A 21,567-nucleotide genomic window follows, 5' to 3' on the forward strand; every position below is an offset into this window, starting at 1 on the left:
AAGAGGTGTTACCCAGTAGTGAAGTCTAAGTGACCACGGGTCTTCACCCACACCCCCTTGAGGGGAGTGCAGGACTTCGCTTCCTAGTGCCCACTAGGTCACTACTGGGATTACCTCAGCAAGTGGTCAGGAGAACAGGGATACTAATTTTGGAGTAGACTTGGTCAGACGGTATCCAAGATCCTGGGCAGGCGGCGTTCTACAGAGGTTGGGGTCACAGGCCAAAGGTCGGGGCAGGCGGCGATCAACATTTGTCCACAAACAGAGCCGAGGGTCAGGGCAGGCGGAGAAAGCAGAAGTCGGGGTCACAACAGGAAATCCAATCAGAAGTCTCACAAGCAGGAACAGTTCACTGAACACGGTTAGCCAAGCTGTCAGAACGAGCAGAAATGCAGTTGAGGGCAGTGTTGCTTTTATACTAGACATTGGTGCTGAACGCATGCAATACTTTGCGCACGCGCAGCGCCATATGCTGTGCCGGAAGTGAACAAAGAAGAGCCAGCCAACCCCCGTGCGTGCGCACAATGGAACACGCAGGAGAACGCCGCGGACGCCCGCCATGGTAAGTGTGACAATATAATAAACTTACCAGGTTCACCCCAGTCCCCTCTGTTGCGTATTTATTTTTGGCTGATTGTGTATGTCCAGAGACATCACTTGAGGTGCCACAGGGGAGAAAGAAGGATGCAATATAGGAGAGGACTGAAGATCGGCCACCATTTGGAACCTGTTTTGTATTTTCTAAATCTGAAATTATACATGAAACTTTAATGTTTAGTACTTGGAGAAAGCAGGTGGAACTTCATAAAATAAATTGTAAATCTCATCATTCCTGTAGGACTTGCTGTGTGATAAGATTTTCCATAATTGATGTAAAGATATACCGGTGTGCTTTGTCATCTGAAAACCCATAAGACTTTGCAAAATGAGTAACATGGGTGCTTCCTGTATTGAACATATATTTGTTAAATAAAGTTCTACCGCACATATTAAAAATACTATATCCGGTTTGTAAGTAATATAAGATTTTTTTCTCCCTGACTTTGTCATGGGAAATAATAGAACAATAAAACAGGAAGAAGCAGAACATTCCTGCACTGCCTCATCAAACTGCTGATTTTATCATATGCCTCCCAGGAAATACATCCAGGCATCTACTTTTCTCAACAATTCTGTTTTGGAGTCATTGTTATTCTTTGGCACCACTAGGCTGATTAAATACAATACTGCCTTTTTTAATGTACCATATACCAGTGGTGTAGCAATACGGGATGCAGATGTTGTGACTGCACTGGGGCCCCTGGACCAGAGGGGCCCACTAGGGGCCCTCATTCATCCATCTTATTAGCTTTTCATTGGTGCTATGCTGGAAATTAACACCTCTATATGTGCATTGCATAGTAGTAATCCTTAACAAACTGTTTCCTTCCTCTGATTACACCTCTTTGACACTGCAGCTGCCCTTGGCTGTTATTGGTGCACTATATCAATACAGTGCTTGGGGTCCCATGTTAAACTTGCACTGGGGCTCCAAGATCCTTAGTTTCGCCACTGCCATATACCCTGCTCACATGTTTAAAAACCTACATGTATTTAGTGTCTTTGTAAAAAGGTTTACGCAGAGATTTTAATTAAAATACTTCCATGCTAGTTATGGAAAAAATGTTCCACATGAAATAAGCACAAACGTGCAGTCAGTCAGGTGACCCCGGAAGCTGCACTGCTATCCGTGCGAGTGGCTGCTAGCAAGAAGCTATTACAAGTTTTTTTTTTTAAACGGAGAGCGCAATCTACCTTTCTTTTCACCGGATGACTGCAGCATTAGGTAATTACAGCTCTGCCTGACACCCGGCACTCCCTGACACTCTGTGTATAAGACGACCCCCCACTTTTCAGAAGATTTTTTAGGGTTAAAAAGTCATCGGTATATACGGTACCTACAGATAAAATACTGGATAATGTCCCTAATTCAGAACAAAGACCCTCCTCTTAATGTTATACCATACAAAAACATCTGCCTCCAAGGGGCTATATCCCCAGAAAGTTGGATATAGTCCTCTGGGGCATATCTCAAGCGATCATAGACATATATTACCTTGTTCATCCACAGTTTTAAATTGTTAATTTGTTTACTTCTTGTTGACTTTGAATGCTGTGCATCTTGTTTACATTCGCAATCTCTATTATTATCTTTTTACATTTTTTTCAGGGTTTTTTTATTGCATTGTTGTATATCTTTACAAAAATTCAATCAAAAATCTTTGAAAACAAAAAAAAACACCAAAAAGTTGGTTTAGTTGCTTAGTTTTCAATTACCCTGTGGTAAGAAAAGGATTGTGCAGTTAATTCCTTCATGATGTATCCTGGCCAGGTGTACAGGATTCCTTGCTGTATTTTCAGTCCTGATCTTTAGCCTATGAGAATATTATTCATTTAAGCCCAATGGTTTCTGGTTGTGAAATCACCTGTTGACAGAAGTGGCTCAGTCCTAAACCAAGCATGCATCACATTATGCCTTACCTCAGGTGGGCTGAGATTCTAGGTTCATTAGTATAGCTATCATACTTCTCAGATTGCTTTAGTGATCATCCTCTATTGCTTGAATTGATTTACATGACATGAACTGATGCCTAATGATTCTTCTTCTGGTGTTCCAGCAATCCACCATTGGAGCATGCGTGAACTCTGCTCCTGTAGCTTACTTGCAGGATTTCAACATCACCTGTATCACTACTGTAACAGCATGCTCAGATATACTGACACTTAACTTGAGTGCGACAGTTAATGATGGGAATGGAGGTAAGTCTTGTTTATTACATTTCTATAAAATATTGCTTTTGAACTCCTCTTAAAATGCATTTGGTGTTTGTTCTGAATTATAGTGATGCTCTTTTTACCCCTGAATTATTTTAGGAGTCATTCCTGTGGTCTCACAGATTCAGAACACTAATATAAACATTACTAATACAGGTATAACCATCATTTATAGTATTACACAGTCTGATCAGCTTATTGCAAGGAATAATTTTAATGTTTCTTGTGTTGTTAGGAGCTGCCCTCTCTCAGGCTGTGCAGTGTGATGGCATTGTGGTGTCAGCTGATTACACATTCATTTGGAATGCCAGTGTCCTAAAAGAAATACACGTCTCTCTTGCCATTGCTAATATAAGTCTAACTCATCAAGGTACTTTTCACTTATTAGGCCATGTGGGATGTTCATGCTTGGCTGACAACGTAATTATTCTGTTAATGTGATGGTATGTAAGTGCTATTCTGCCTTTGTTGATAAAAATAAAAACTATACCCTCAATTCAGATCTATACATTACAAAGAAACTTCTTTTATATTTATAAAAAATATCAAAATACCAATAAAAGGAAACCTTCAGACCAGTTTAACATTGGAAACTGGCGGTAACACCGCAACTGCGCACACACACACGTCTAACTTTTTCGACCAACTTGACGTCCAACTTGTCTTTTGAACGACAAGTTGGATGTGTGTACGCGTTGTCGAGCGACTGATAACAGCCGGTTTGCCCAGTTCTCTTAGCGGATTCGTTGGACCAACTGTCCTTCAAAAGACTGTCAGGTCTGTATGTGTGTACTAATAGATGTTCAAACATACAGTCGTTTGATCAGTTGTTTAATCTAGTCCATTGTTCTATCCAGTCCATTGTCCATTATCAAGTTGGTTAAATGACATGTAAATTAGCATATCAGCCGCTTTGTTGGTCAGTGTGTACAGGTCGTTTGAACGACTTGATGTTTGCACTTCAAGTCGTTCAAAGGACTAGTGTAAACAATAGTCAGGCGTAAAGTTGGATGTTTTTATGCACCTTTAGAATAGCTTTCGGGATTTCCGCGTTAATACGTCCCACGTCTGGCTAAAAGCAAATCAAAAGTGAGGCTCTCTTGCAATCACTTTCTGTGACCAAAATAAGAATTGGTCAGAAGTGTATTAACAAAATATGCTGCCACACATGCACGCCACAACGTGACCGTGAAAATGGTTTAAAAAACCTGCATTGCCATAGACTTACATGACTTCTGGTCCGCAGCATGTCACCATGCGTGTTGCCCTACATGGCACGGATGCTCTAGCGTTAGATGCGCCATTCTGTCGCATCGCATCTAGTCTGAAAGGTCTCATAGACTTTCATTGCCCTAGCGTCAACCTGCGGTAAAAAAGGGCAATGCACCACATGAAAACGTTCCAGTGTGAAAGGGGCCTCAGACTGTTCTGTGAATAGATGGTCCAAAACCATTGAGGTCAGAGCTATCCGATAAGTTGTACTACTTACTGTTAGTGACAGCTAGACAGGAAGAATAATTTACACTTTATTTTACTGTGGCACAAATGCACACGTGATATTTATGTGAACATAGCACATATATTCCCCTAGCATTTTGTACATCCATACCCAAGTTAAATAAGCAACTCTCATAAGCTGGTGATCTTGTTCTTATTCTCTTTGTCTGTGCAGCAAAACTTTCACAACGATTTTCAGCTACATTTCTCATCAGTAATACTACATCTGAAGCCCTCTCAGGAAACCCAGGTAACTTGCATGAAGCTAAGGTAAATTTTACATATAAAATCAATTACCTTAGTTTAGCTGTGCGTATCCCAAAAAAATTTGAGATGATACTGTATATTTACATAAATAAACATTATTATTTTTATTGATTTACATAACATTTTCAGTAGCACTGTAAAATATAATTACAAGACAGTGCATAACAGAAAGGAGTACAACATAAATATGACAATCCAAAATGTTCTACTATACAAAAACAGCCATTTTGTAAAACAGTAAGGGATGGAGCCGTGTCCTCATGATTTACAATCTAATCCTTACCAGGGATGTGTAGACAGGAACTGGAATTTACAATATGCAAATTCAATCTAATCCAGGCATTGCCAATTGACTGCAGCTGAATCATTTGCCCATTAATTTTTCAGTACTGGTATTTCCGAACTCTGATTAGCCCTTTGCAAAGTTCTGGATCTGCAGCTGAAAATTCTGGTTCCTTTTCAATCAAATTTTAATATTCAGCTAACTTTTTCCTCCATAATTGTTCATCACATAAGCAGGCATGTTTCATGCTATGCAGTGTTATTCAATAGTAGTGCGTCACTGAATTCTATGGGTCGCATAGCCTATGATTACATGGCACTGCACTCAGATATTCTTTAAAGTCATTGTTTTCTTTACTACATCCATTTCTGTTTATTGCAGGTTATCAGATAGGAAAACCAGTCATAGTTGCTAATGGAAGTACTCCATTTACTAGAAGAACTCTGAACACCTGGAAGCCTGGTAAACTGCATGTATTTATTTTCTTTTAACCTATCAATATCACATTTCGCTTCTCTTCTCAGGTCCGCTTTAAGGAAAATTCAAATGTTTGTTGAGAAAACAGACTCCATTCAATTCATAGGTTCAACCTTATATATTGCAAGGTCTAATATTATTTCATGTTGATTACATTGCTTCTACGTGTGTGTGTGTGTGTGTGTGTGTGTGTGTGTGTGTGTGTGTGTGTGTGTGTGTGTGTGTGTGTGTGTGTGTGTGTGTGTGTGTGTGTGTGTGTGTGTGTGTGTGTGTGTGTGTGTGTGTGTGTGTGTGTGTCTGGCTTTATTGCAGCCTGCGTCGCCGGTATTCCCTGCCATATAGGTAACGGTTTCATACGGCAGTGAACCCCGGCAACACAGGCTGCAATAAGACCTGAGACCACGCATACACACACCAGGAAGGGAGAGCGTACAGGCACAGGGACTGGCTGGCCAGCATCTGCCTCACGAGCTTGTGGCAGGCAGTTGGGGACAGTTTTAATTGCACCACCCAGTGGAAGCAGTGACTAAATTGAAAAGCAAATATATGTTTGCTCGGAGAAATCCGTTAACTTCTTTCTATTTCAGCTTTTTGCCTAGAAATTAGATGTTACTTTATTTATAACAATGCATGTTGTTATTTTTTTTGTATTGCTTTACATTGTTTGACTAAATGATCTGCTTTTATTTCAGTTGGGGATAGTTTGTGTTCCACAGTGGCTAAGACGCCTGTCCTGTTCAGACAGAACTCTATTTCTGGATGTCTCTTTACAGTTCACAATGAGAACTGCACTCAGCTGAGGTTTGGCATTCTTTTACTATTTTACCTTTCCTTTAGCCACTTAACCTCATCCATTGAAGGCTAATGTGTGCGCGTGTGTGTGCATTTCAGCAGAACATCTATTAAACATTTTATTTGCACTAGTTTGTGCAGAAATAGGACATTTATAAACACCCATGTTTTATCAAGTGGTTAAATGCTCTACAAGCAAAATTCTTAAACATTTGTAAAATAAGGGAGTCAGCCATTAAACGTTTTTTGACGGAAGTTGGCATTGTGTTACCGTATATATAACTACTAGTAAAAAGGCCCGCCCTTTAAAAAACGGGCACTAGGCCAGGGCCATTCTAGAGACATTAAATGTCCTTTTCAATTTGTTAGCTTAAAAAAAAAGCAATAAGGTCATTTTGCAGCTGTAAAAATCTCAACAACAAAAAGAAAACACATGGCTGACAGCAGCCTTAGAAAACACACACACACACCACACCACAACACACCACACCACACACACACACACACCACACACACACACACACACACCACACACGCACACTCTATTCTAGTTCTAATAGCAGTTAGTCAAGACCTCTTATCCTCCACAGGGTCTAGAATAGATTTCTGAGACCTACAAGTCAGCTGATTTTTCATGTTTTACTTTTCATGGGCTCTCTTAATACTAGCCTGAAAGCACAAGTTATAATATCAGTTGCTTATATATACTATCAACCTTGAATTTTACAGTACTTTGTAATTCTGGGAATGTAGTTTTTCTGGAAGCTGCAGCTTATATAAGCAGCATGTCATAGTCTAATAAAAGTGTCTTTGTTACAGGGGGAATGTACTGTTGTTTCTCCAAACATTGGTGACATATAATTACATATCTATGAGAGGCAACTCAAATGTCAGTGATGCAACTGAATGGGCATCTATATACCGTAAGTATTATGAATTTCAGGATAAAAAAAATTATATTATGAATAAACAGAGTATCTGCTTACATATCAACACGCATGCATTTAGCTGCATACATTTAGAATTATTTTACAAATAATAGAAGAGAATATTGAAATGCTCGTGAACGGTATTTAAAAATCCAGTATGGTGCCACTAATTATTCAGCTGCTTTTCCTAAACCTGTTTAGATCCTCCAAAAGTACTGGACTTGTAGAAGTGGAATCTATTACAAGCTAATGTGAGGCCTAAGGCAAGATGTAGAACACTTGCTAAGGGACTTGCTAGGGCAGTGTGCCATGGTGAACAAATGGTTGTTACTATTATGAAAGTGGGCCTAGAGAGTGGGTTTGGTTTCAACATGGGCATGGCTATACTGTAGAGTGACAGAAGTCCTGGAGACTAAATAGATTAAAATAGCATTCATTGCTTAATTGATCTGTCCTCCATCACAACACGCACAGCAGTAACCCCCCCCCCCCCCCCCCCAATGAGAACAAGTGCTACATTATTGTCCCCCATTACCCGAGTACAGCAACAATATCCCCCATCATAATAAGTGCAGCTGTAATATTCACCATAATAAGTAGAGAAGTACTACTGTCCCCGATCATAACAAGTGCAGCAGTTGTTTCCCTCAGCAATCAAGTGCAGCATTAATATGGCAACACAAGTGCTGTCCTGTCCAGCCATCTGTCCCCTCAGTGACAGACTACAGGTTAGCAGCAGTGTTTGTACAGCCACACAGTGTTCAGGAAAGCTGCTGATGTAGTCCTTCCACAGCTGCGGAGGAAAAGCACTGGTTTATTAACCGTTGCAATGAAGAAGGAAAAAAAAACACAGGCAAGTTCCAAGTAGGATTGTAGACATTTATCTCATAACCTCTTACTTGCCACTACCAGCTGATCACCCTATTGCTGAACATCCACTCCCTGCATGCCACTTATCATGGCTGGTTAGGTTGCATCATGTAGGAGGAGACAATTGCGCTGAAACTGATATTTTCTAGGTAAAAGTTCTGGATTTATGGGCATAAGAGTAGTGGATATCCTTCCAGTCATCTTGTACTGATCCAGGGCACCTGCATTCTTGGAGTACTGAATGTGTTGTCTATAGCAGAAAGTCAGGATCCAGCTCATTTTTCTACTGTAATTCAGAATTTGAAATCTCCCATCTGATGATTAATTAACATAGTAGGGGCTGCGCTAGTGAAGTTTCGCAATATTTCACAGCGCGTGACATGTAAATGAGCATGCGTAACTAAGTAAACATCGCACATAGCTAAGGAACGCACGCTATGCAGCACGGCGCAGTTTCATGAATTGACCCCGATGAATTTTACTTCTGCTGTTTATTTCTTTCAGACTTGGGGCTCGATTCACAAAGCGGTGCTAACCTAGTTAGAGACTTTAGGCGTGATAACCATTGCACCACGCTGGTGAAAAGCCAGTTTAGGCGTGATAAGTTTAGATCGCGCGCAAAGTCCCGCACGCAAAGCAGCGCCATTAAACTCTATGTGAAGTGCACCAGACTTTGCTAGCGCAAAACTTTGATCAGCTGTGCACTGCGGTGCTAACCCAGTTGGTGCTATAGTTATCACACCTAAACTTATCACGCCTAAACTTATCACACCACAAACTTTTCACCAGCGTGCTAACTGTTAGCACCGCTTTGGGAATCAAGCCCTAAGTGTTTTCAGATATGATGAAATTCACTTAAATATGACCAGTGAATTAATAAACTGTTTTGTTTTTTTATGTAGATGAGCTACCCAATGCAACATGTACAGGAGATTGTGCTGCAGAGGCAGTTACGTGTTTAAAGGTTCCATCGAACATGAACATTGAGATAATTACAGCAGCGACAGGTGCAGTGGAAGGAATTCCTCAAGAGGTGATCCTGGCAGCCAGAGTAAGGTAATGTTTAGTAGTATATTAGTAGTAGTACTTTAGTAGTATATAAAGTAGTATACTTTATATCATTTAGAAGATAAAAGCATCAAGATGTGTATTGACATTTAGGTTACGTTCACAGTGGTGCGGGATAATGGCTGCATTGTAACGCAGCTTACTGAGATGCACCACGTATGCAACATTCACAGTGTGGTGGGTGTGTTGTGGTATAACTTTGAGCGGCATCCTAACTCACTGCATGCAGTGCATTACTGCTAAACACACGTGTTAACTGTTACCGTGAAGCATTATTATTATTATTATTTAGTATTTATATAGCGGCCAAAACCTTCCATAGCACTGTACAGAGTATATATTGTCTTGTCACTTATCTGTCCCTCAGAGGGGCTCACAATCTAATCCCTACCATAGTCATATGTCAAAGTATGTATCATGTAGCACATGTATTGTAGTCTAGGGCCTATTTTAGGGGGAAGCCAGTTAACTTATCTGTATATTTTTCTCCCCAGATAACTCCATGCAGATAGTGCCCTGGCTAAGATTTGAACTGGGGACTCAGCGCTGCAAGGCAAGAGCGCTAACCATTATCCCACTGTGCTGCCCACTTAAAAAGCATACTTTTTATTGACTGTATGCTTCACTGTATGCGAGGCAATGACCAATGTGAACCTAGTCTTAAAGTCAAACTCTACTATTGCTGAAAAAAGGCAATTCTCTTTAGTCCAGCTTTGCCTGTGGCAAGGATGAATGGCTAGCCATTTTTCAACTGGATTACGTGTAAGCAAGCAAAACTTTCTTGCTAAACATAACAGGGTTTATAACAGAGACTTTGATATGGAGGTGTCCACATTTGCTTCCAGTTAATGGATTAGTCCAGTTGTTGAATATCAGTAAAAATCTTCTACTCTGTGCAGATAACCACTCATGCAGCAAGATGGGAAGTTTCTGACCAATCTATACTCCACAAGAAGGGTACAGATTCATAGCTGCCTGCACATAGAAATAGAACGCTGCAGCAGTGGGGTAGCAATAGGGGTTGCAGAGGTAGCGATCGCATCGGGGCCCTTGGGTCAGAGGGGCCCTCTTTCAAGCACAGTATTAGCTCTCTATTGGCCCTGTGTTGGTAATAATCACTTCTATAGATGCTTTAAATAGTAGTAATCATTAACAAAACTATTTCCCATCCCCTACTTGCACCTCTGACACTGTTGTTGTCCTTGGCAGGTTTTGGTGCGCTTTATCAATTGTTATGTATAGAGTGCTTGGGGGGGGGCCCTATGTAAAACTTGCACCGGGGCCCATAGCTCCTTAGCTACGCCACTGCGCTGCAGTGTATTTGTACTGAGGTTTGTGTATATAGGCCTATAGCGTGGCCTTGCAATAACATTATTTCCTACAAACCCTGCCCGCAAAGTAACCTTAACCAGTGTTGTAAACCCTAAACATTGGTATTCTTACTTTGCTGGCACCAACAAAATTGAGCTGCTTGCATCTGAAACTGACCATACCATATTTTTCAGACCATAAGATGCTCCTGATCATAAGACTCACCTAGGTTTAGAGGACAAAAAATGGAAAAATAATATACTAACCCTGGTGCTTTTATGGTGCAGGGGTGTCTTATGGATCTTCTTCCCCCAATTATTATGTCCCTCTTGTACCTTGTGTCCTGCTGTGTCCCCCCCCATGTCCTCCTGTGTCCACCATGTACCTATTGTGTCCCCTTGTACCTATTGTGTCCTTCTGTGTCCCCCTAGTACTTATTCTGTCCTCCCGTGTCCCCCTAGTACCTTTTGTGTCCTCTGTTGCATCCTCCTCTGTCCCTGTTGCGTCCTCCTCATTCCCGTGTGCTGTGTAGTGTCATGTGCAGCAGAAATTACCCCAACAAGCCTGCCTTCGATCTACACTCTGCTGCAGCCTGCAGCAATGATCAGCGTTACTCATGCTCCAACTGGGAGAGCGGTGGCTCTGCTCGCTAGACCCCGGAGCGTTCTTCCGTACTGTAGCTTAGGGTCCCTCAATCTCATCAGTACAGAAGAGTGCCCTGGGGTATAGCGAGCAGAGCCGCCGCTTTCCCTGATGGAGAGTAACACTGATCATCGCTGCAGGCTGCAGCACAATATATATTGGAGGGAGGCTTGCTGGGGTCATTGCCGCTATTGGCACTATCGGAGGGAGGGAGGCTTGCAGGGGTCATTGCTGCTGTAAATAGCACAACACAGCAAACATGACCAGCAGAGCTGCCACAGGAGGACACGTGTATAGCCAGCAGAGCCGCTACATGGCATACATGAGGACAGGGGACCACTAGACTGCCAGGGATTTAGGGGAGGCAGTTTTGTGGCGGCACATGCGGACCATAGGATGCACCAACATTTTCCCCCTCTTTTTTGAGGAAAAAAAGTGCGTCTTATGGTCCAAAACAATATGTTATGCTATCCCATTCTGACTGCACAATTGTATGCAAAGTTTTTAGTAGGAGTGCATACCTACGGTAAACAATTTTTTCAAAGTTTAGCCAATCTATTTACCCTTATACTATACAAATGTAGTAAAACTGTTCAAGACTGCACAGCTTATGGCCACCTTATGCTGGGAATACACAATGAGATTTTTCAGTCGATATATCGATCAGAAAAACGATCAGACATGTCGGAAATTATCTATAGAACCATTTATCTGCTGAAAAAACTTATGATGTATTCCCAGCATTATACACTCTTTCAAAGTTGGACCAATACAGGACCCCTTATAGTCTGCACTGAATTAAGAGCATTACATATCTTGTGTCAAGTACGCCTGCTGTGCCGAATTTCATGTCCGTGAATTATAGGGAATCTGTAATCTGTTTTAATTGACATACACTCTAAATTTATTTTTTAGTTTCTCAACTATTAACGTGGAATGTGTGTCTTCCTGTAACTTGTCACTGCCACTCACAACCTCGGTGCAATTCATCCAAGTTCCAGCCCAATCTACGCCCAGTATCACAAGGTAAATAAGGAAAATTGTTTTTATGCGTTTGCATTGGTCATAGTGTTGCTCAGTTTATCTGAATATTTGTTTAGTTAAGACAGTTTACTCAGCAGTCAGCCATCACATGGAACATTATATATCATGGTCTATATCATCCTCCCATGTTAGCTAAGCATAGTGTGGAAGGAAAAAGAAGATTTTTACCACTGTTGACATGCAAAATGTGGTGCTGCTCATGATAATCAGTATTTGTGGGTGGTTGGTGAGGACCCACCACTCCTACTTACCATATTGCTTCTGCCTTTCAGATTCCAGATAAATTACACAGAGTATGATTGTGAGAAGAATGATGTGTGCTGGCAGCAGCTTGCATATCCTTTGACTAAGTACTACACAGGTATATTTACTTTTTACATGGATAAATGACATTTTTGTGCTCAGAAATGTTTGACCTGTGTAAAACGTTGTACAGATCTTGCTCAGAGAATGTTACCTCCCGGGTCTGTTTACTCCAACTCACTCCCAGACTTCTGGCTCGTAGCCCCACCCCTTGCAGAGAAATGCTGTGATGCTTCCGTGGTACTTTTTATTTTGAGATAGTGTCATGGTGGTTTGCTGCAAGGGGGCGGGGCTACACGTTGGAAGCCGGCAAATACAGGGCTTGGGGAGTGAGGAAATTATAACTTTCTTTGAGAGGAGGATTTGTAGAATGTTTGTTTATTTTACACTGAATAGTCTCTTTAGTTTTCTGGATTATTGGCATTTGAAAGGACAGTTAAACATTAAAAGGACAAGTAAAGTGAACAGAATATGAAGGCTGCCATATTTATTTTCTTTTAAACAATACTAGTTGCCTGGCAGCCCTGCTGATTACTGCAGCCAAATAGATCAGTGTCTGAGAACAGGACGACACTAAAGGTACAAAGGGGACACAGGGGCACACAAGAGGTGGATTCAGCGGAGGAAGAGGCAGCACGGTGGGGAAGGCAGGAGGACACAAAGCACAGGAACTTGTGTGTTCATAGAAATATAAGACATGCCCTAAAAATAAGCCCTAGCACAACATTTGGAGCAAAAATGAATATGAAACACGGCATTATTGAATCTGTTCTAAGATATGCTTTGATATGATAGCAGTACTGTATTTGTATGCTTACAACTGCTACTCAGAATCCCGCTCCACACTGCCTGTGTGCACTCCTAACCGAAAACTAAACTAACCTGCGGAGGGGGAACAGAGGATCATAGAGGACCGGCGCGGGCACAGTATGGCTGCAGGGGGCTTGGGGAAGCCCTAGGTAAGTGAAATTTTTTTTTAAGTACTGTTAAGGTTCCATATAAGCACACACTGGAGACTGGAGCTCAACCTCACAATAGTGGATATCAAATGAATAGCTAAAATCAAACTGATAGCCCATTCATATACTAGTAGTATATCTGTACAATCCTTACTAAAAAGCAAAAATGCTGCTATGGCAACATTTCATCAGTGCATATTACTATTCTTTATAGGATCACTTTATCACGTTTTCAGCCTGAAATGTTGGGGTTTCCTTGAAAAACAAATGTGTTATTTTGTTTTCCACAATTCAGCCTTTTTACTTTGGATGCTATTACTTGCATTGAAACTACTAAAGACACAGTCTAACTTTCCTACAATCAAGTTTTAATGAAGTGTGTCAAGTCATTTTAAAACCACTCCCAACCTGCCAGTTATGTAATCATTCCCTCACAAATCTGATTGACCATGGATAGCCTTCCATTTCCATGGCTTTAGATAGGAAAAATGTTACATTGAAATCAAGTGCAATCTCTGCTAGGCAACCAGCAGGATAGTACTTATCCAGCTGGCTCTTTTGGCTCGTCTAATCAAAAATGCTTCATTAATACACTTGTTTTGTTTCAGGGGAGCCCTACAATTTAACACTAGCTAAAGGAATGATCCTGGTTTTTTTCTTTATAAGTGCTGCAGTACTGGGTGGTCCGTGGAACAGAATACGGAAAGCTTGGAATTACACTACATTGTAATTATGTGTTTCTTGTTCTGATGTATACATTTGTAAAAACATTTTTAGATATTTCTATATTTTCTGCAGTGAAAATAAATATTTATCTTTTAATTTCAGTCTATCCATTTTGTTAATAATGGGGGAAATGTATATTTAAGAAACCTGCTGAAGTGAGCGTTGTGTCCCTGGTCTGCAACTACATTTACTATTTGAAGGGACCATCCCTTGGTCACAGTTGGAGAGAACCCACCCTCACATGTGCCTCCACCCCACAGACCTAACAGCCTCTTAAGCCCATTAGCATGCTAGATGAAACTCAGGTCAAGGCTACGCTATCACAAATAGAACCATGTGGCATAATTATCACATATATAAATGACATTGTTGGGTTTAAAGATGGGAGGTGGGAGAAAGAGGGGCTCTTGGCTTTCCTATGGCTGTATAATTTTCCTATGGAGTAGAAAGCACGACTGCCAAACACCTCGCACCCATAGCTTTGAGACACCAAATGACCTGCAATAGAGACGACAATAAGGAAAAACTGGGCAACCCAATAACACCCATATTAAGTATTTTCTACAACCTCTGGAACAGCACATTGCTGACACACGAAGCCCCAAAATGAACCCCAAGTGAGGCCACAAAAGCCACAGTACATCCTGGACCTGGCTTCTCCAACGGCCACCCCAGTGGAGCAATCATTGTTCCCAACCAAGCCAGACATGGAAGATTCCTACATTGGGGTAGAACTCCACGATTACATCTAATCCTTACTCACTGAAGGGGTTTAAAGAGATGCAGGGACTGGGTAGAAGCCGAGATCAATGACTTGAAACTAGATTGACCATATTGGACACAGGTATGAAGAAAACGCAGAGTAACATAGAAATCCAACAAACTCACAGATGAGCAAGAGCCAGATATAATCCCTTCTTCTTCATGCCGACAATATAAAAACAGACACAGAAGGAATAACATATTGGTAAGAGGTCTTCCTAAAGGCTCGGACAAACATCCAACAAATTTGCCTGATGGTTGTCTGAATTTGGTCTTTTGGACAACAATCAGGGTGTGTATGCGTGGCAAATGACCAATTGATAAAGGCAGTTTGTCCTTTCCATCAGATCAACTCACATGCCTGTTGGGTTGATATCATGTAGTTGGCCACATGTGTACTAGTCGTTTAAGCAATGTGCTCTTGTTTTGAATGCGGCCGCATGTTGTGGAGTCCATTGTTGCGCTTGTTCCCGCAGTATTTAAATGAGTTAGTCATTCAGTTGGTTGGTGCTCGGAAAATAGGTGTTAACGGTTTGTTGTGGGTTGGACATGTCGTGGAGTTGGTTGTGTACTTTGTTGGATGTGTACCTTTAGACTACCAAATCACCAGATCTCCCTATTTTGGTAAACCATTTACTAGGATAGTCAGAATATGCACAAATAGAAATAGAACACAAACTCAAAGAAAAAATAATGCGAGCAGCTAGATTTAAAGAAATTAACTTTGGTGGGGCAAAACTCCACCCAATTTATCACAAAAACGCATTGTCCTACAGATGACAAAAGCTTTTTGCCCTTTGCTTATAAACCTCAGGGAAAAATTATATATTGTAACATACAAACGGATGTGCTTACGAGTAGCTAGCTATTCGAATTCGTGATTCTAATGAGGCTTAATTGCCTCAGGTGTGCGGCTGGGAGAGAGGGTTAATTACCCAGCTGCCCGCCACTTCTATGCGTATCACAGCCTCGCACACGTCCAATGGAACGCATTCAACGACTCCATACCGGCGTCTGAAAAGGGCGCCTGGTGTAGCCCATATATGCCAAATTTGGCTACAAAAAGGGCGCCTGGTGTAGCCCATATACCAACTTCAGCTACAAAGGGCGCATGGTGTAGCCCATATATGTCAAATTCAGCTACAAAGGGCGCCTGGTGTAACCCATATATGCCAAATTCAGCTGCAAAGGGTGCCTGGTGTAGCCCATATATGCCAAATTCGGCTACAAAGGGCTCCTGGTGTAGCCGAAAAAGCTAGTTTTAGTTTATAAAAAGGATGCTGTTCTGAGCTATAAAAGGGCTTTAGATATAGCTGAGAAAAGTGATTACTATGACCTAACTTATCCCTACTCTCACACAGAGCCCTCCCCTGATGGTGCCTAACCCTAAAGGGGCCCATACACCTAACTATTTTCCCGCCGATATACAGCAGATTCGATCACTGTGATCGAATCTGCTGTGAAATCATTGCGCAAACGCTGACAGAACGATCGATTTCCGTCCGAAATCAATCGTTCCCGTTGATCCGTCTGTGCAGAAGATTTTCCTCAATCGCCGGCGGGTCGGGAGTGCATCGATAGCGGCGTTCAAATGCCCGATGACCGACAATACATTACCTGCTACGGCCGGCGCGACTCCCCCTCTGTCCCCGCAGCTTCTTCTCCGCGCTGGGTTTTGGACCGGCTGCTGCTTCATTGAACTTCCTGTCCCGGCAGGAAGTTTAAACAGTAGAGCGCCCTCTACTGTTTAAACTTACCCGGCAGGACGTTCAATGAAGCAGTAGCCAGTCCGGAACCCAGCGCGGAGAAGAAGCTGCGGGGACAGAGGGGGAGTCTCGCCGGCCAGAGCAGGTAATGTATGCGGGCGCAGTGGCAGCACCACCACCACAGATTGTGATCGGTTTCAGGCTGAAATCGATTCATAATCTGTTTGCAGTAAAGGCAGCCATACGATCCCTCTCTGATCAGATTCGATCAGAGAGGGATCTATCTGTTGGTTGAATCTGATGGCAAATCGACCAGTGTATGGCTACCTTAACCACTTCGCATCCAGACCTTGTATTCCCCTTATTGACCAGAGCAGTTTTGACACTTTAGCGGTGTCCCTTTTTAATCAGCAATAACTCCATCTGTACTCGTGCCACTTAAATTATCTATATATCGTTTTTTTCAAGACAAACTAAGCTTTCATTGGGGGTATTTGGTACGAAGTAAAATGTTCCTCTCTATGCATTTTAGTGGGAAAAAGTGGGAACATTTTTAAAAAATGCATTGTTTCTCAATTGTGACCAATTCCTGTTTGGAAATAAAAAATGCGATTGACATAAAAACTGTGCCACCAATTAAAGTCGCCCCAGTATAGATATAGATGACGTCATCAAGCCGGGACCCGGGTTTCCGGCAATATGCCTCTGAATGCAGAGCGGTGATCGGAGGATCGTCGCAGGAACGAGGTAGGTGAGTGAGGCTGCTTGCTGGATGAATTTTTTTTTACTATTTGTGCGCCGAGGGGGACAGATGAAGGATCGCTGCAGTTTACTACTGCAGCGATCATTCATGGGAGGGGGGTGGACTAATTGGCCAAAAGGGAACATGTTCCCTTCCACCAATTAGTATTGCAGCTGACAGTGCCGGAGGGTGTGCTCTGAAGCACACCCGACCGTGCACAGCAGGGCTGCAGCCAGGTCAGTATATCTACGTCACTGTGGCTTGGAGGGTGCCACAGCTGACTTAGATATACTGTAGTGGTGGGGAAAGTGGTTAAAGAGACTCTGTATCTGTAACAAATTTTTCAGCCTTAGTTCTTCTATCCTATAAGTTCCTATGCCTGTTCTAATGTGTTCTGGCTTACTGCAGCCTTTCCTAATTGCACTGTCTCTGTAATAAATCTTATCTCCTTTCCTCTGTCGTGTCTGTCGGGCTAAGGCTTGAATGTGTAGAATGTGCAGGGCTGCTTGTGATTGGATAGAAGCGATACACACCCTCTGCAGGCCCCCTGCACACTCTGTATGACTCACACACTGTTTATGTAAGCCTATCACAAGCTGGTTAGTTTGTTTGTAAACACTGCCTAAAACTGTTAATTACAAGCCAGGATTGCAGCAGAGTGGCAGAAACAGCACAGAGGGGCACAGGAGAAAATAAGGAATAGAATGGTATGCTTTTTAGTGTAAGAATATTAGAGTACAGATTCTCTTTAAGACAGCCCTTTTTCACCACCTTGTAGCCGATACTTGCAGAAATAACAGTGATGTCTATGGAGGCGCCCTTTTCATACAGGCAGCTCAGGCGCCCTTTTTAACAGATCCCCCATACCGCGCACTTCCTCGGTACTAAGTCATGGAACGTGTCCCATTGGACATGTGCAAGGCTGTGATACGCATAGAAGTGGCTGGCAGCTGGGTAATTAACCCCCTCTCTCCCAGCCGCACACCTGAGGCAATTAAGCCTCATTAGAATCACGAATTTGAGTAGCTAGTTGCTCGTGAGCACATCCCTACATACGAATAAATGGGTTTTATTCCACCTTCTGGTGAGACATGAAGGTAAAACTATTGGTCTACACTGGAAAAATTACTATAGCTCTTGCACATTTTAGAGTTTTTTTTTTTTTAAAGTTAAGTATAGGGCTTGTTGCAGAGGGGAAAAAAGCCTACAAGCATTTAGAAGCAGGAGACCACCTTATAAGCCATGAGGACCACTGCAAGGACCCTTGTGATGCTCGTTCTTAGAATCTATTTGTGTTCACATTTCATCATCACATGCTATTTGGGATTGGGAATATAGAGTTAATCTGCCTGAATACCTTTTTCAAGACTGGGCCTTCTGACAATACATTAAAGGAATACTATCGATACCAAGTGTTCTAAAATGACAGTGTGCTAATAATGTCTAAGTAGCTGTGTAAACATTTTCCTACTTTTCATGTTAAATATCAGAGGCAAAAGCTGTCATTTATTAAGGGTAGGATTTAGCTATATTGGGACAAATCAATTGCAGAAGGGGTGTCTGCTTCAATGCACAGCCAGAGTTGCATATCGGACTACAGAAAGCAAATATCAAACATATCAAACTCTGAAAGCAAAAACAGTATGAAAAAGCTGTGACAATTAGTTACATTTCCTCTGCTCTCTTCAGACTGCAGCTGTTGGGAGCTCTCTTCTCTGTCACACACAGAGCTACACAGAGTTAACTGATCAAGTGTGAGGGGAATTTCCCCTCTCCTCATGGCTCAGTCAGTTTTGGCGTCAGTAAAGTTTGAATGTATTTTGATAACAGTAAACAAAGAAGTTGCTACTAAAATGTATACACCAGTACATAGCAGCAATTCCTGTGTCAATTGAAAAAATATGTGAATCGATAGTATTCCTTTAATTTACTAATGACCTGCCTTATATATTCCCAGCTAAGTAACAGGCAGTTTCTTTAGTCTGCCTGCATACTTTTATCTCCACTCGTCTTACAGATAATCTTCGCTTGTACCTATCCACAGTTAAAAAAAAATGAAACATTGGGAATTGCTGCCGTTCCCTCCCCAGGACTCTTCCGTTATGATCTCCCAGACACTACAGGTCCCGCATGTAAACATAAACTGAGAAAAAGTAAGGTAAAGTTCCGCTCAATGTTCCAAAAAATTAGCTATGACTAAGGACCAGTGTGCGTCCGAAACATGTCAGTGGACTTTTTATGCTGTGTCATTTGTATTAACAAAGATTTTTGATAATTTTTTGGAACATTGAGCGGAACTTCACCTTACTTTTTCTCATGGTCTTGGCAACGAGTCACCTGGTTCCAGCTCTGTTCTTAATATCAAGGTATGAGCGGATGTCACATTGAACTTAAAAATAAACTGACTCACATTGCATTAAACATGTCCACAAATCTCTGTGTAGACCACCTTGCTGAACCTCTTCTCAGGAAAGTACGTTTCTAAACCAGAGCTTCAGTTTGGGTTCTCTTTAAACTCAAAAAATGACTCTTTTTCTGGCATTTTATCTATCTTTCATATCTTTAAGTGGACCTGAACTCTTGCAAAGGACAGAAGGAAAACAGAGAAGTGCACCCTGTATGTATTTAGAGTTTAGTCTGTTTAATTACCCCTCATTTGTGTCTAATCACAAGTTGTAATCGGATCTGTGCCATGTCACATGACTGCCTATGGTAGAGATGGCTGATAAGGCCATTTGAAAGTACAGGTTGTAAACAATATGTCTGCTTCCATGAATCAGGAAGTAGAAACAGTGCAGCTTTCTTTTAGGATTTGTATCAGCTGTAACAAAGAAATGTTTTTGTTTAAAGAGTAACTGTCAGGCTGCAAAAGCTAATTTAAACCTCTATTCTCCTGTGTTAAACAGTTTAGAAGGAAGCCAAAAAGGCAATACTGAAGTTAAAAATCTCTTACTATGATGTGTGCTGAACAGCAAGGCTAGTTATTCCCAAGCTCTGAAGGAGGCCGGCAGGATACTGCAAAGCATTCTGGGGCTGCCTCTTCTCCCCACTGCAGTACCTTGGGTCATCCCCTTCATTTCCCTATCACGCCCTAAGGCTGCTTTCATTCACAGTGAGAAGTTACAGGCTCATGTTACAGCAGCTTGTAACAGCAGCCAGCACTGAAAAATCACAGGGCACATGTTCCATTAGAATATTCCATTATACTGCATGAGTCCGCTATTATTCCTAGCTACATGGCTAATTAATATTCACTGAAATATATACAGAAATGACTCGCACACCAGCAAGGATATACATGCAAAAAGTCTGTATTCAAAATATCAATAAATAGCAACACAGTATAACATGCCAGAAAGGATTACATACAATGGCCTGCTTAGCAGACATCACAGTTAATGAGCATCACACTAATCAATCACATGGAGTCAAGTTGAAATAAGTATAAATTGATAAATACATGACACTGGCAACAAACATGATGGTGAGCTGTACAAATCAAATCAAGCGAAAGAGCAAAACAAGGACTCCATAGTGAGAAAAGTATACCCTGACAGCGCGCTGTTTCGTAACCTTCGTCAGAGAGTATACACAATGAGCTCCTTCTGGCTGCTGCAAGAAAGCACTATGACACACTAGTTTAAATACCTGAAGCAAACGCCGACCGCCCGCCCTGGACACCTGGGCTAGCCCTTTTGGCGCATGAGAGACTACGCGGCGGCCGCCGCGAGTCCCACCGCGTCACTTCCGGTATCGCGAATCCCCGCTTCCTGTACCACCAACCATACGGGGACAGACATCCCCAATATGGCCGCCACACATGCGCAAAGCGGGGACACCAAGCCGGGACACATAAGCTACATACAATAACAGTAATGAGCAACATAAGATAGGCAGGTAGCGATGTGGATGTTCCAGAAGGCGGGTCTTCAATTCTTTATACAAAACGGTGTCCAAGAGCAAGGCTTTCCCGTACAGGTTACCAAGATATAAATCTAAAAAGTAAAAACACAAAAATACATTATAAATCTACAGGAGCAGCACCGATCAGCAGCATTTAAAGGGGAAAACCTACATAAAGTACTAATGTGTAAAAACCAACAGGTAGTCTGAAAAAAACTCACATTAACCCAAAACCAAATCGAGCAGTCCCCAGAGCCTCAGTCATTATCTCAAGAAGGGTATTAAATCCACCTCCTCATTCATACCACTTGGTGATTTACTGTCTAGTTTATAAATCCAATATAACTCTCTCTGAAGCAATTTCTGCTCCAGATCACCCCCCCCCCCCCCTAAACGATGGGGGTCACCTCCTCTACTACCCTAAACCTTAACTGCGAAACATTATGGCCTGCTTCCAAAAAATGACGTGCCA

At 41.9% G+C, this 21,567-nt stretch overlaps 1 protein-coding gene across 1 annotated transcript in view; it reads left to right on the forward strand.

Annotated features, from left to right (window-relative positions):
- TCTN2 (tectonic family member 2) overlaps nt 1-14,078 on the forward strand; it is a 31,823-nt gene extending 17,745 nt beyond the window's left edge. Inside the window, exons 8-18 of the mRNA XM_068244128.1 lie at nt 2,658-2,799; nt 2,914-2,970; nt 3,050-3,184; nt 4,487-4,561; nt 5,243-5,323; nt 6,031-6,139; nt 6,950-7,053; nt 8,832-8,985; nt 11,866-11,976; nt 12,267-12,355; nt 13,865-14,078. Coding sequence (XP_068100229.1) covers nt 2,658-2,799; nt 2,914-2,970; nt 3,050-3,184; nt 4,487-4,561; nt 5,243-5,323; nt 6,031-6,139; nt 6,950-7,053; nt 8,832-8,985; nt 11,866-11,976; nt 12,267-12,355; nt 13,865-13,986 — 1,179 coding nt within the window. The 3' untranslated portion in view covers nt 13,987-14,078. The remainder of the gene's footprint in view (nt 1-2,657; nt 2,800-2,913; nt 2,971-3,049; nt 3,185-4,486; nt 4,562-5,242; nt 5,324-6,030; nt 6,140-6,949; nt 7,054-8,831; nt 8,986-11,865; nt 11,977-12,266; nt 12,356-13,864) is intronic.
- Nucleotides 14,079-21,567: the final 7,489 nt, after the last annotated feature.

The sequence above is a fragment of the Hyperolius riggenbachi genome, chromosome 1 (assembly GCF_040937935.1).
Source record: "Hyperolius riggenbachi isolate aHypRig1 chromosome 1, aHypRig1.pri, whole genome shotgun sequence".
NCBI lineage: Eukaryota > Metazoa > Chordata > Amphibia > Anura > Hyperoliidae > Hyperolius > Hyperolius riggenbachi.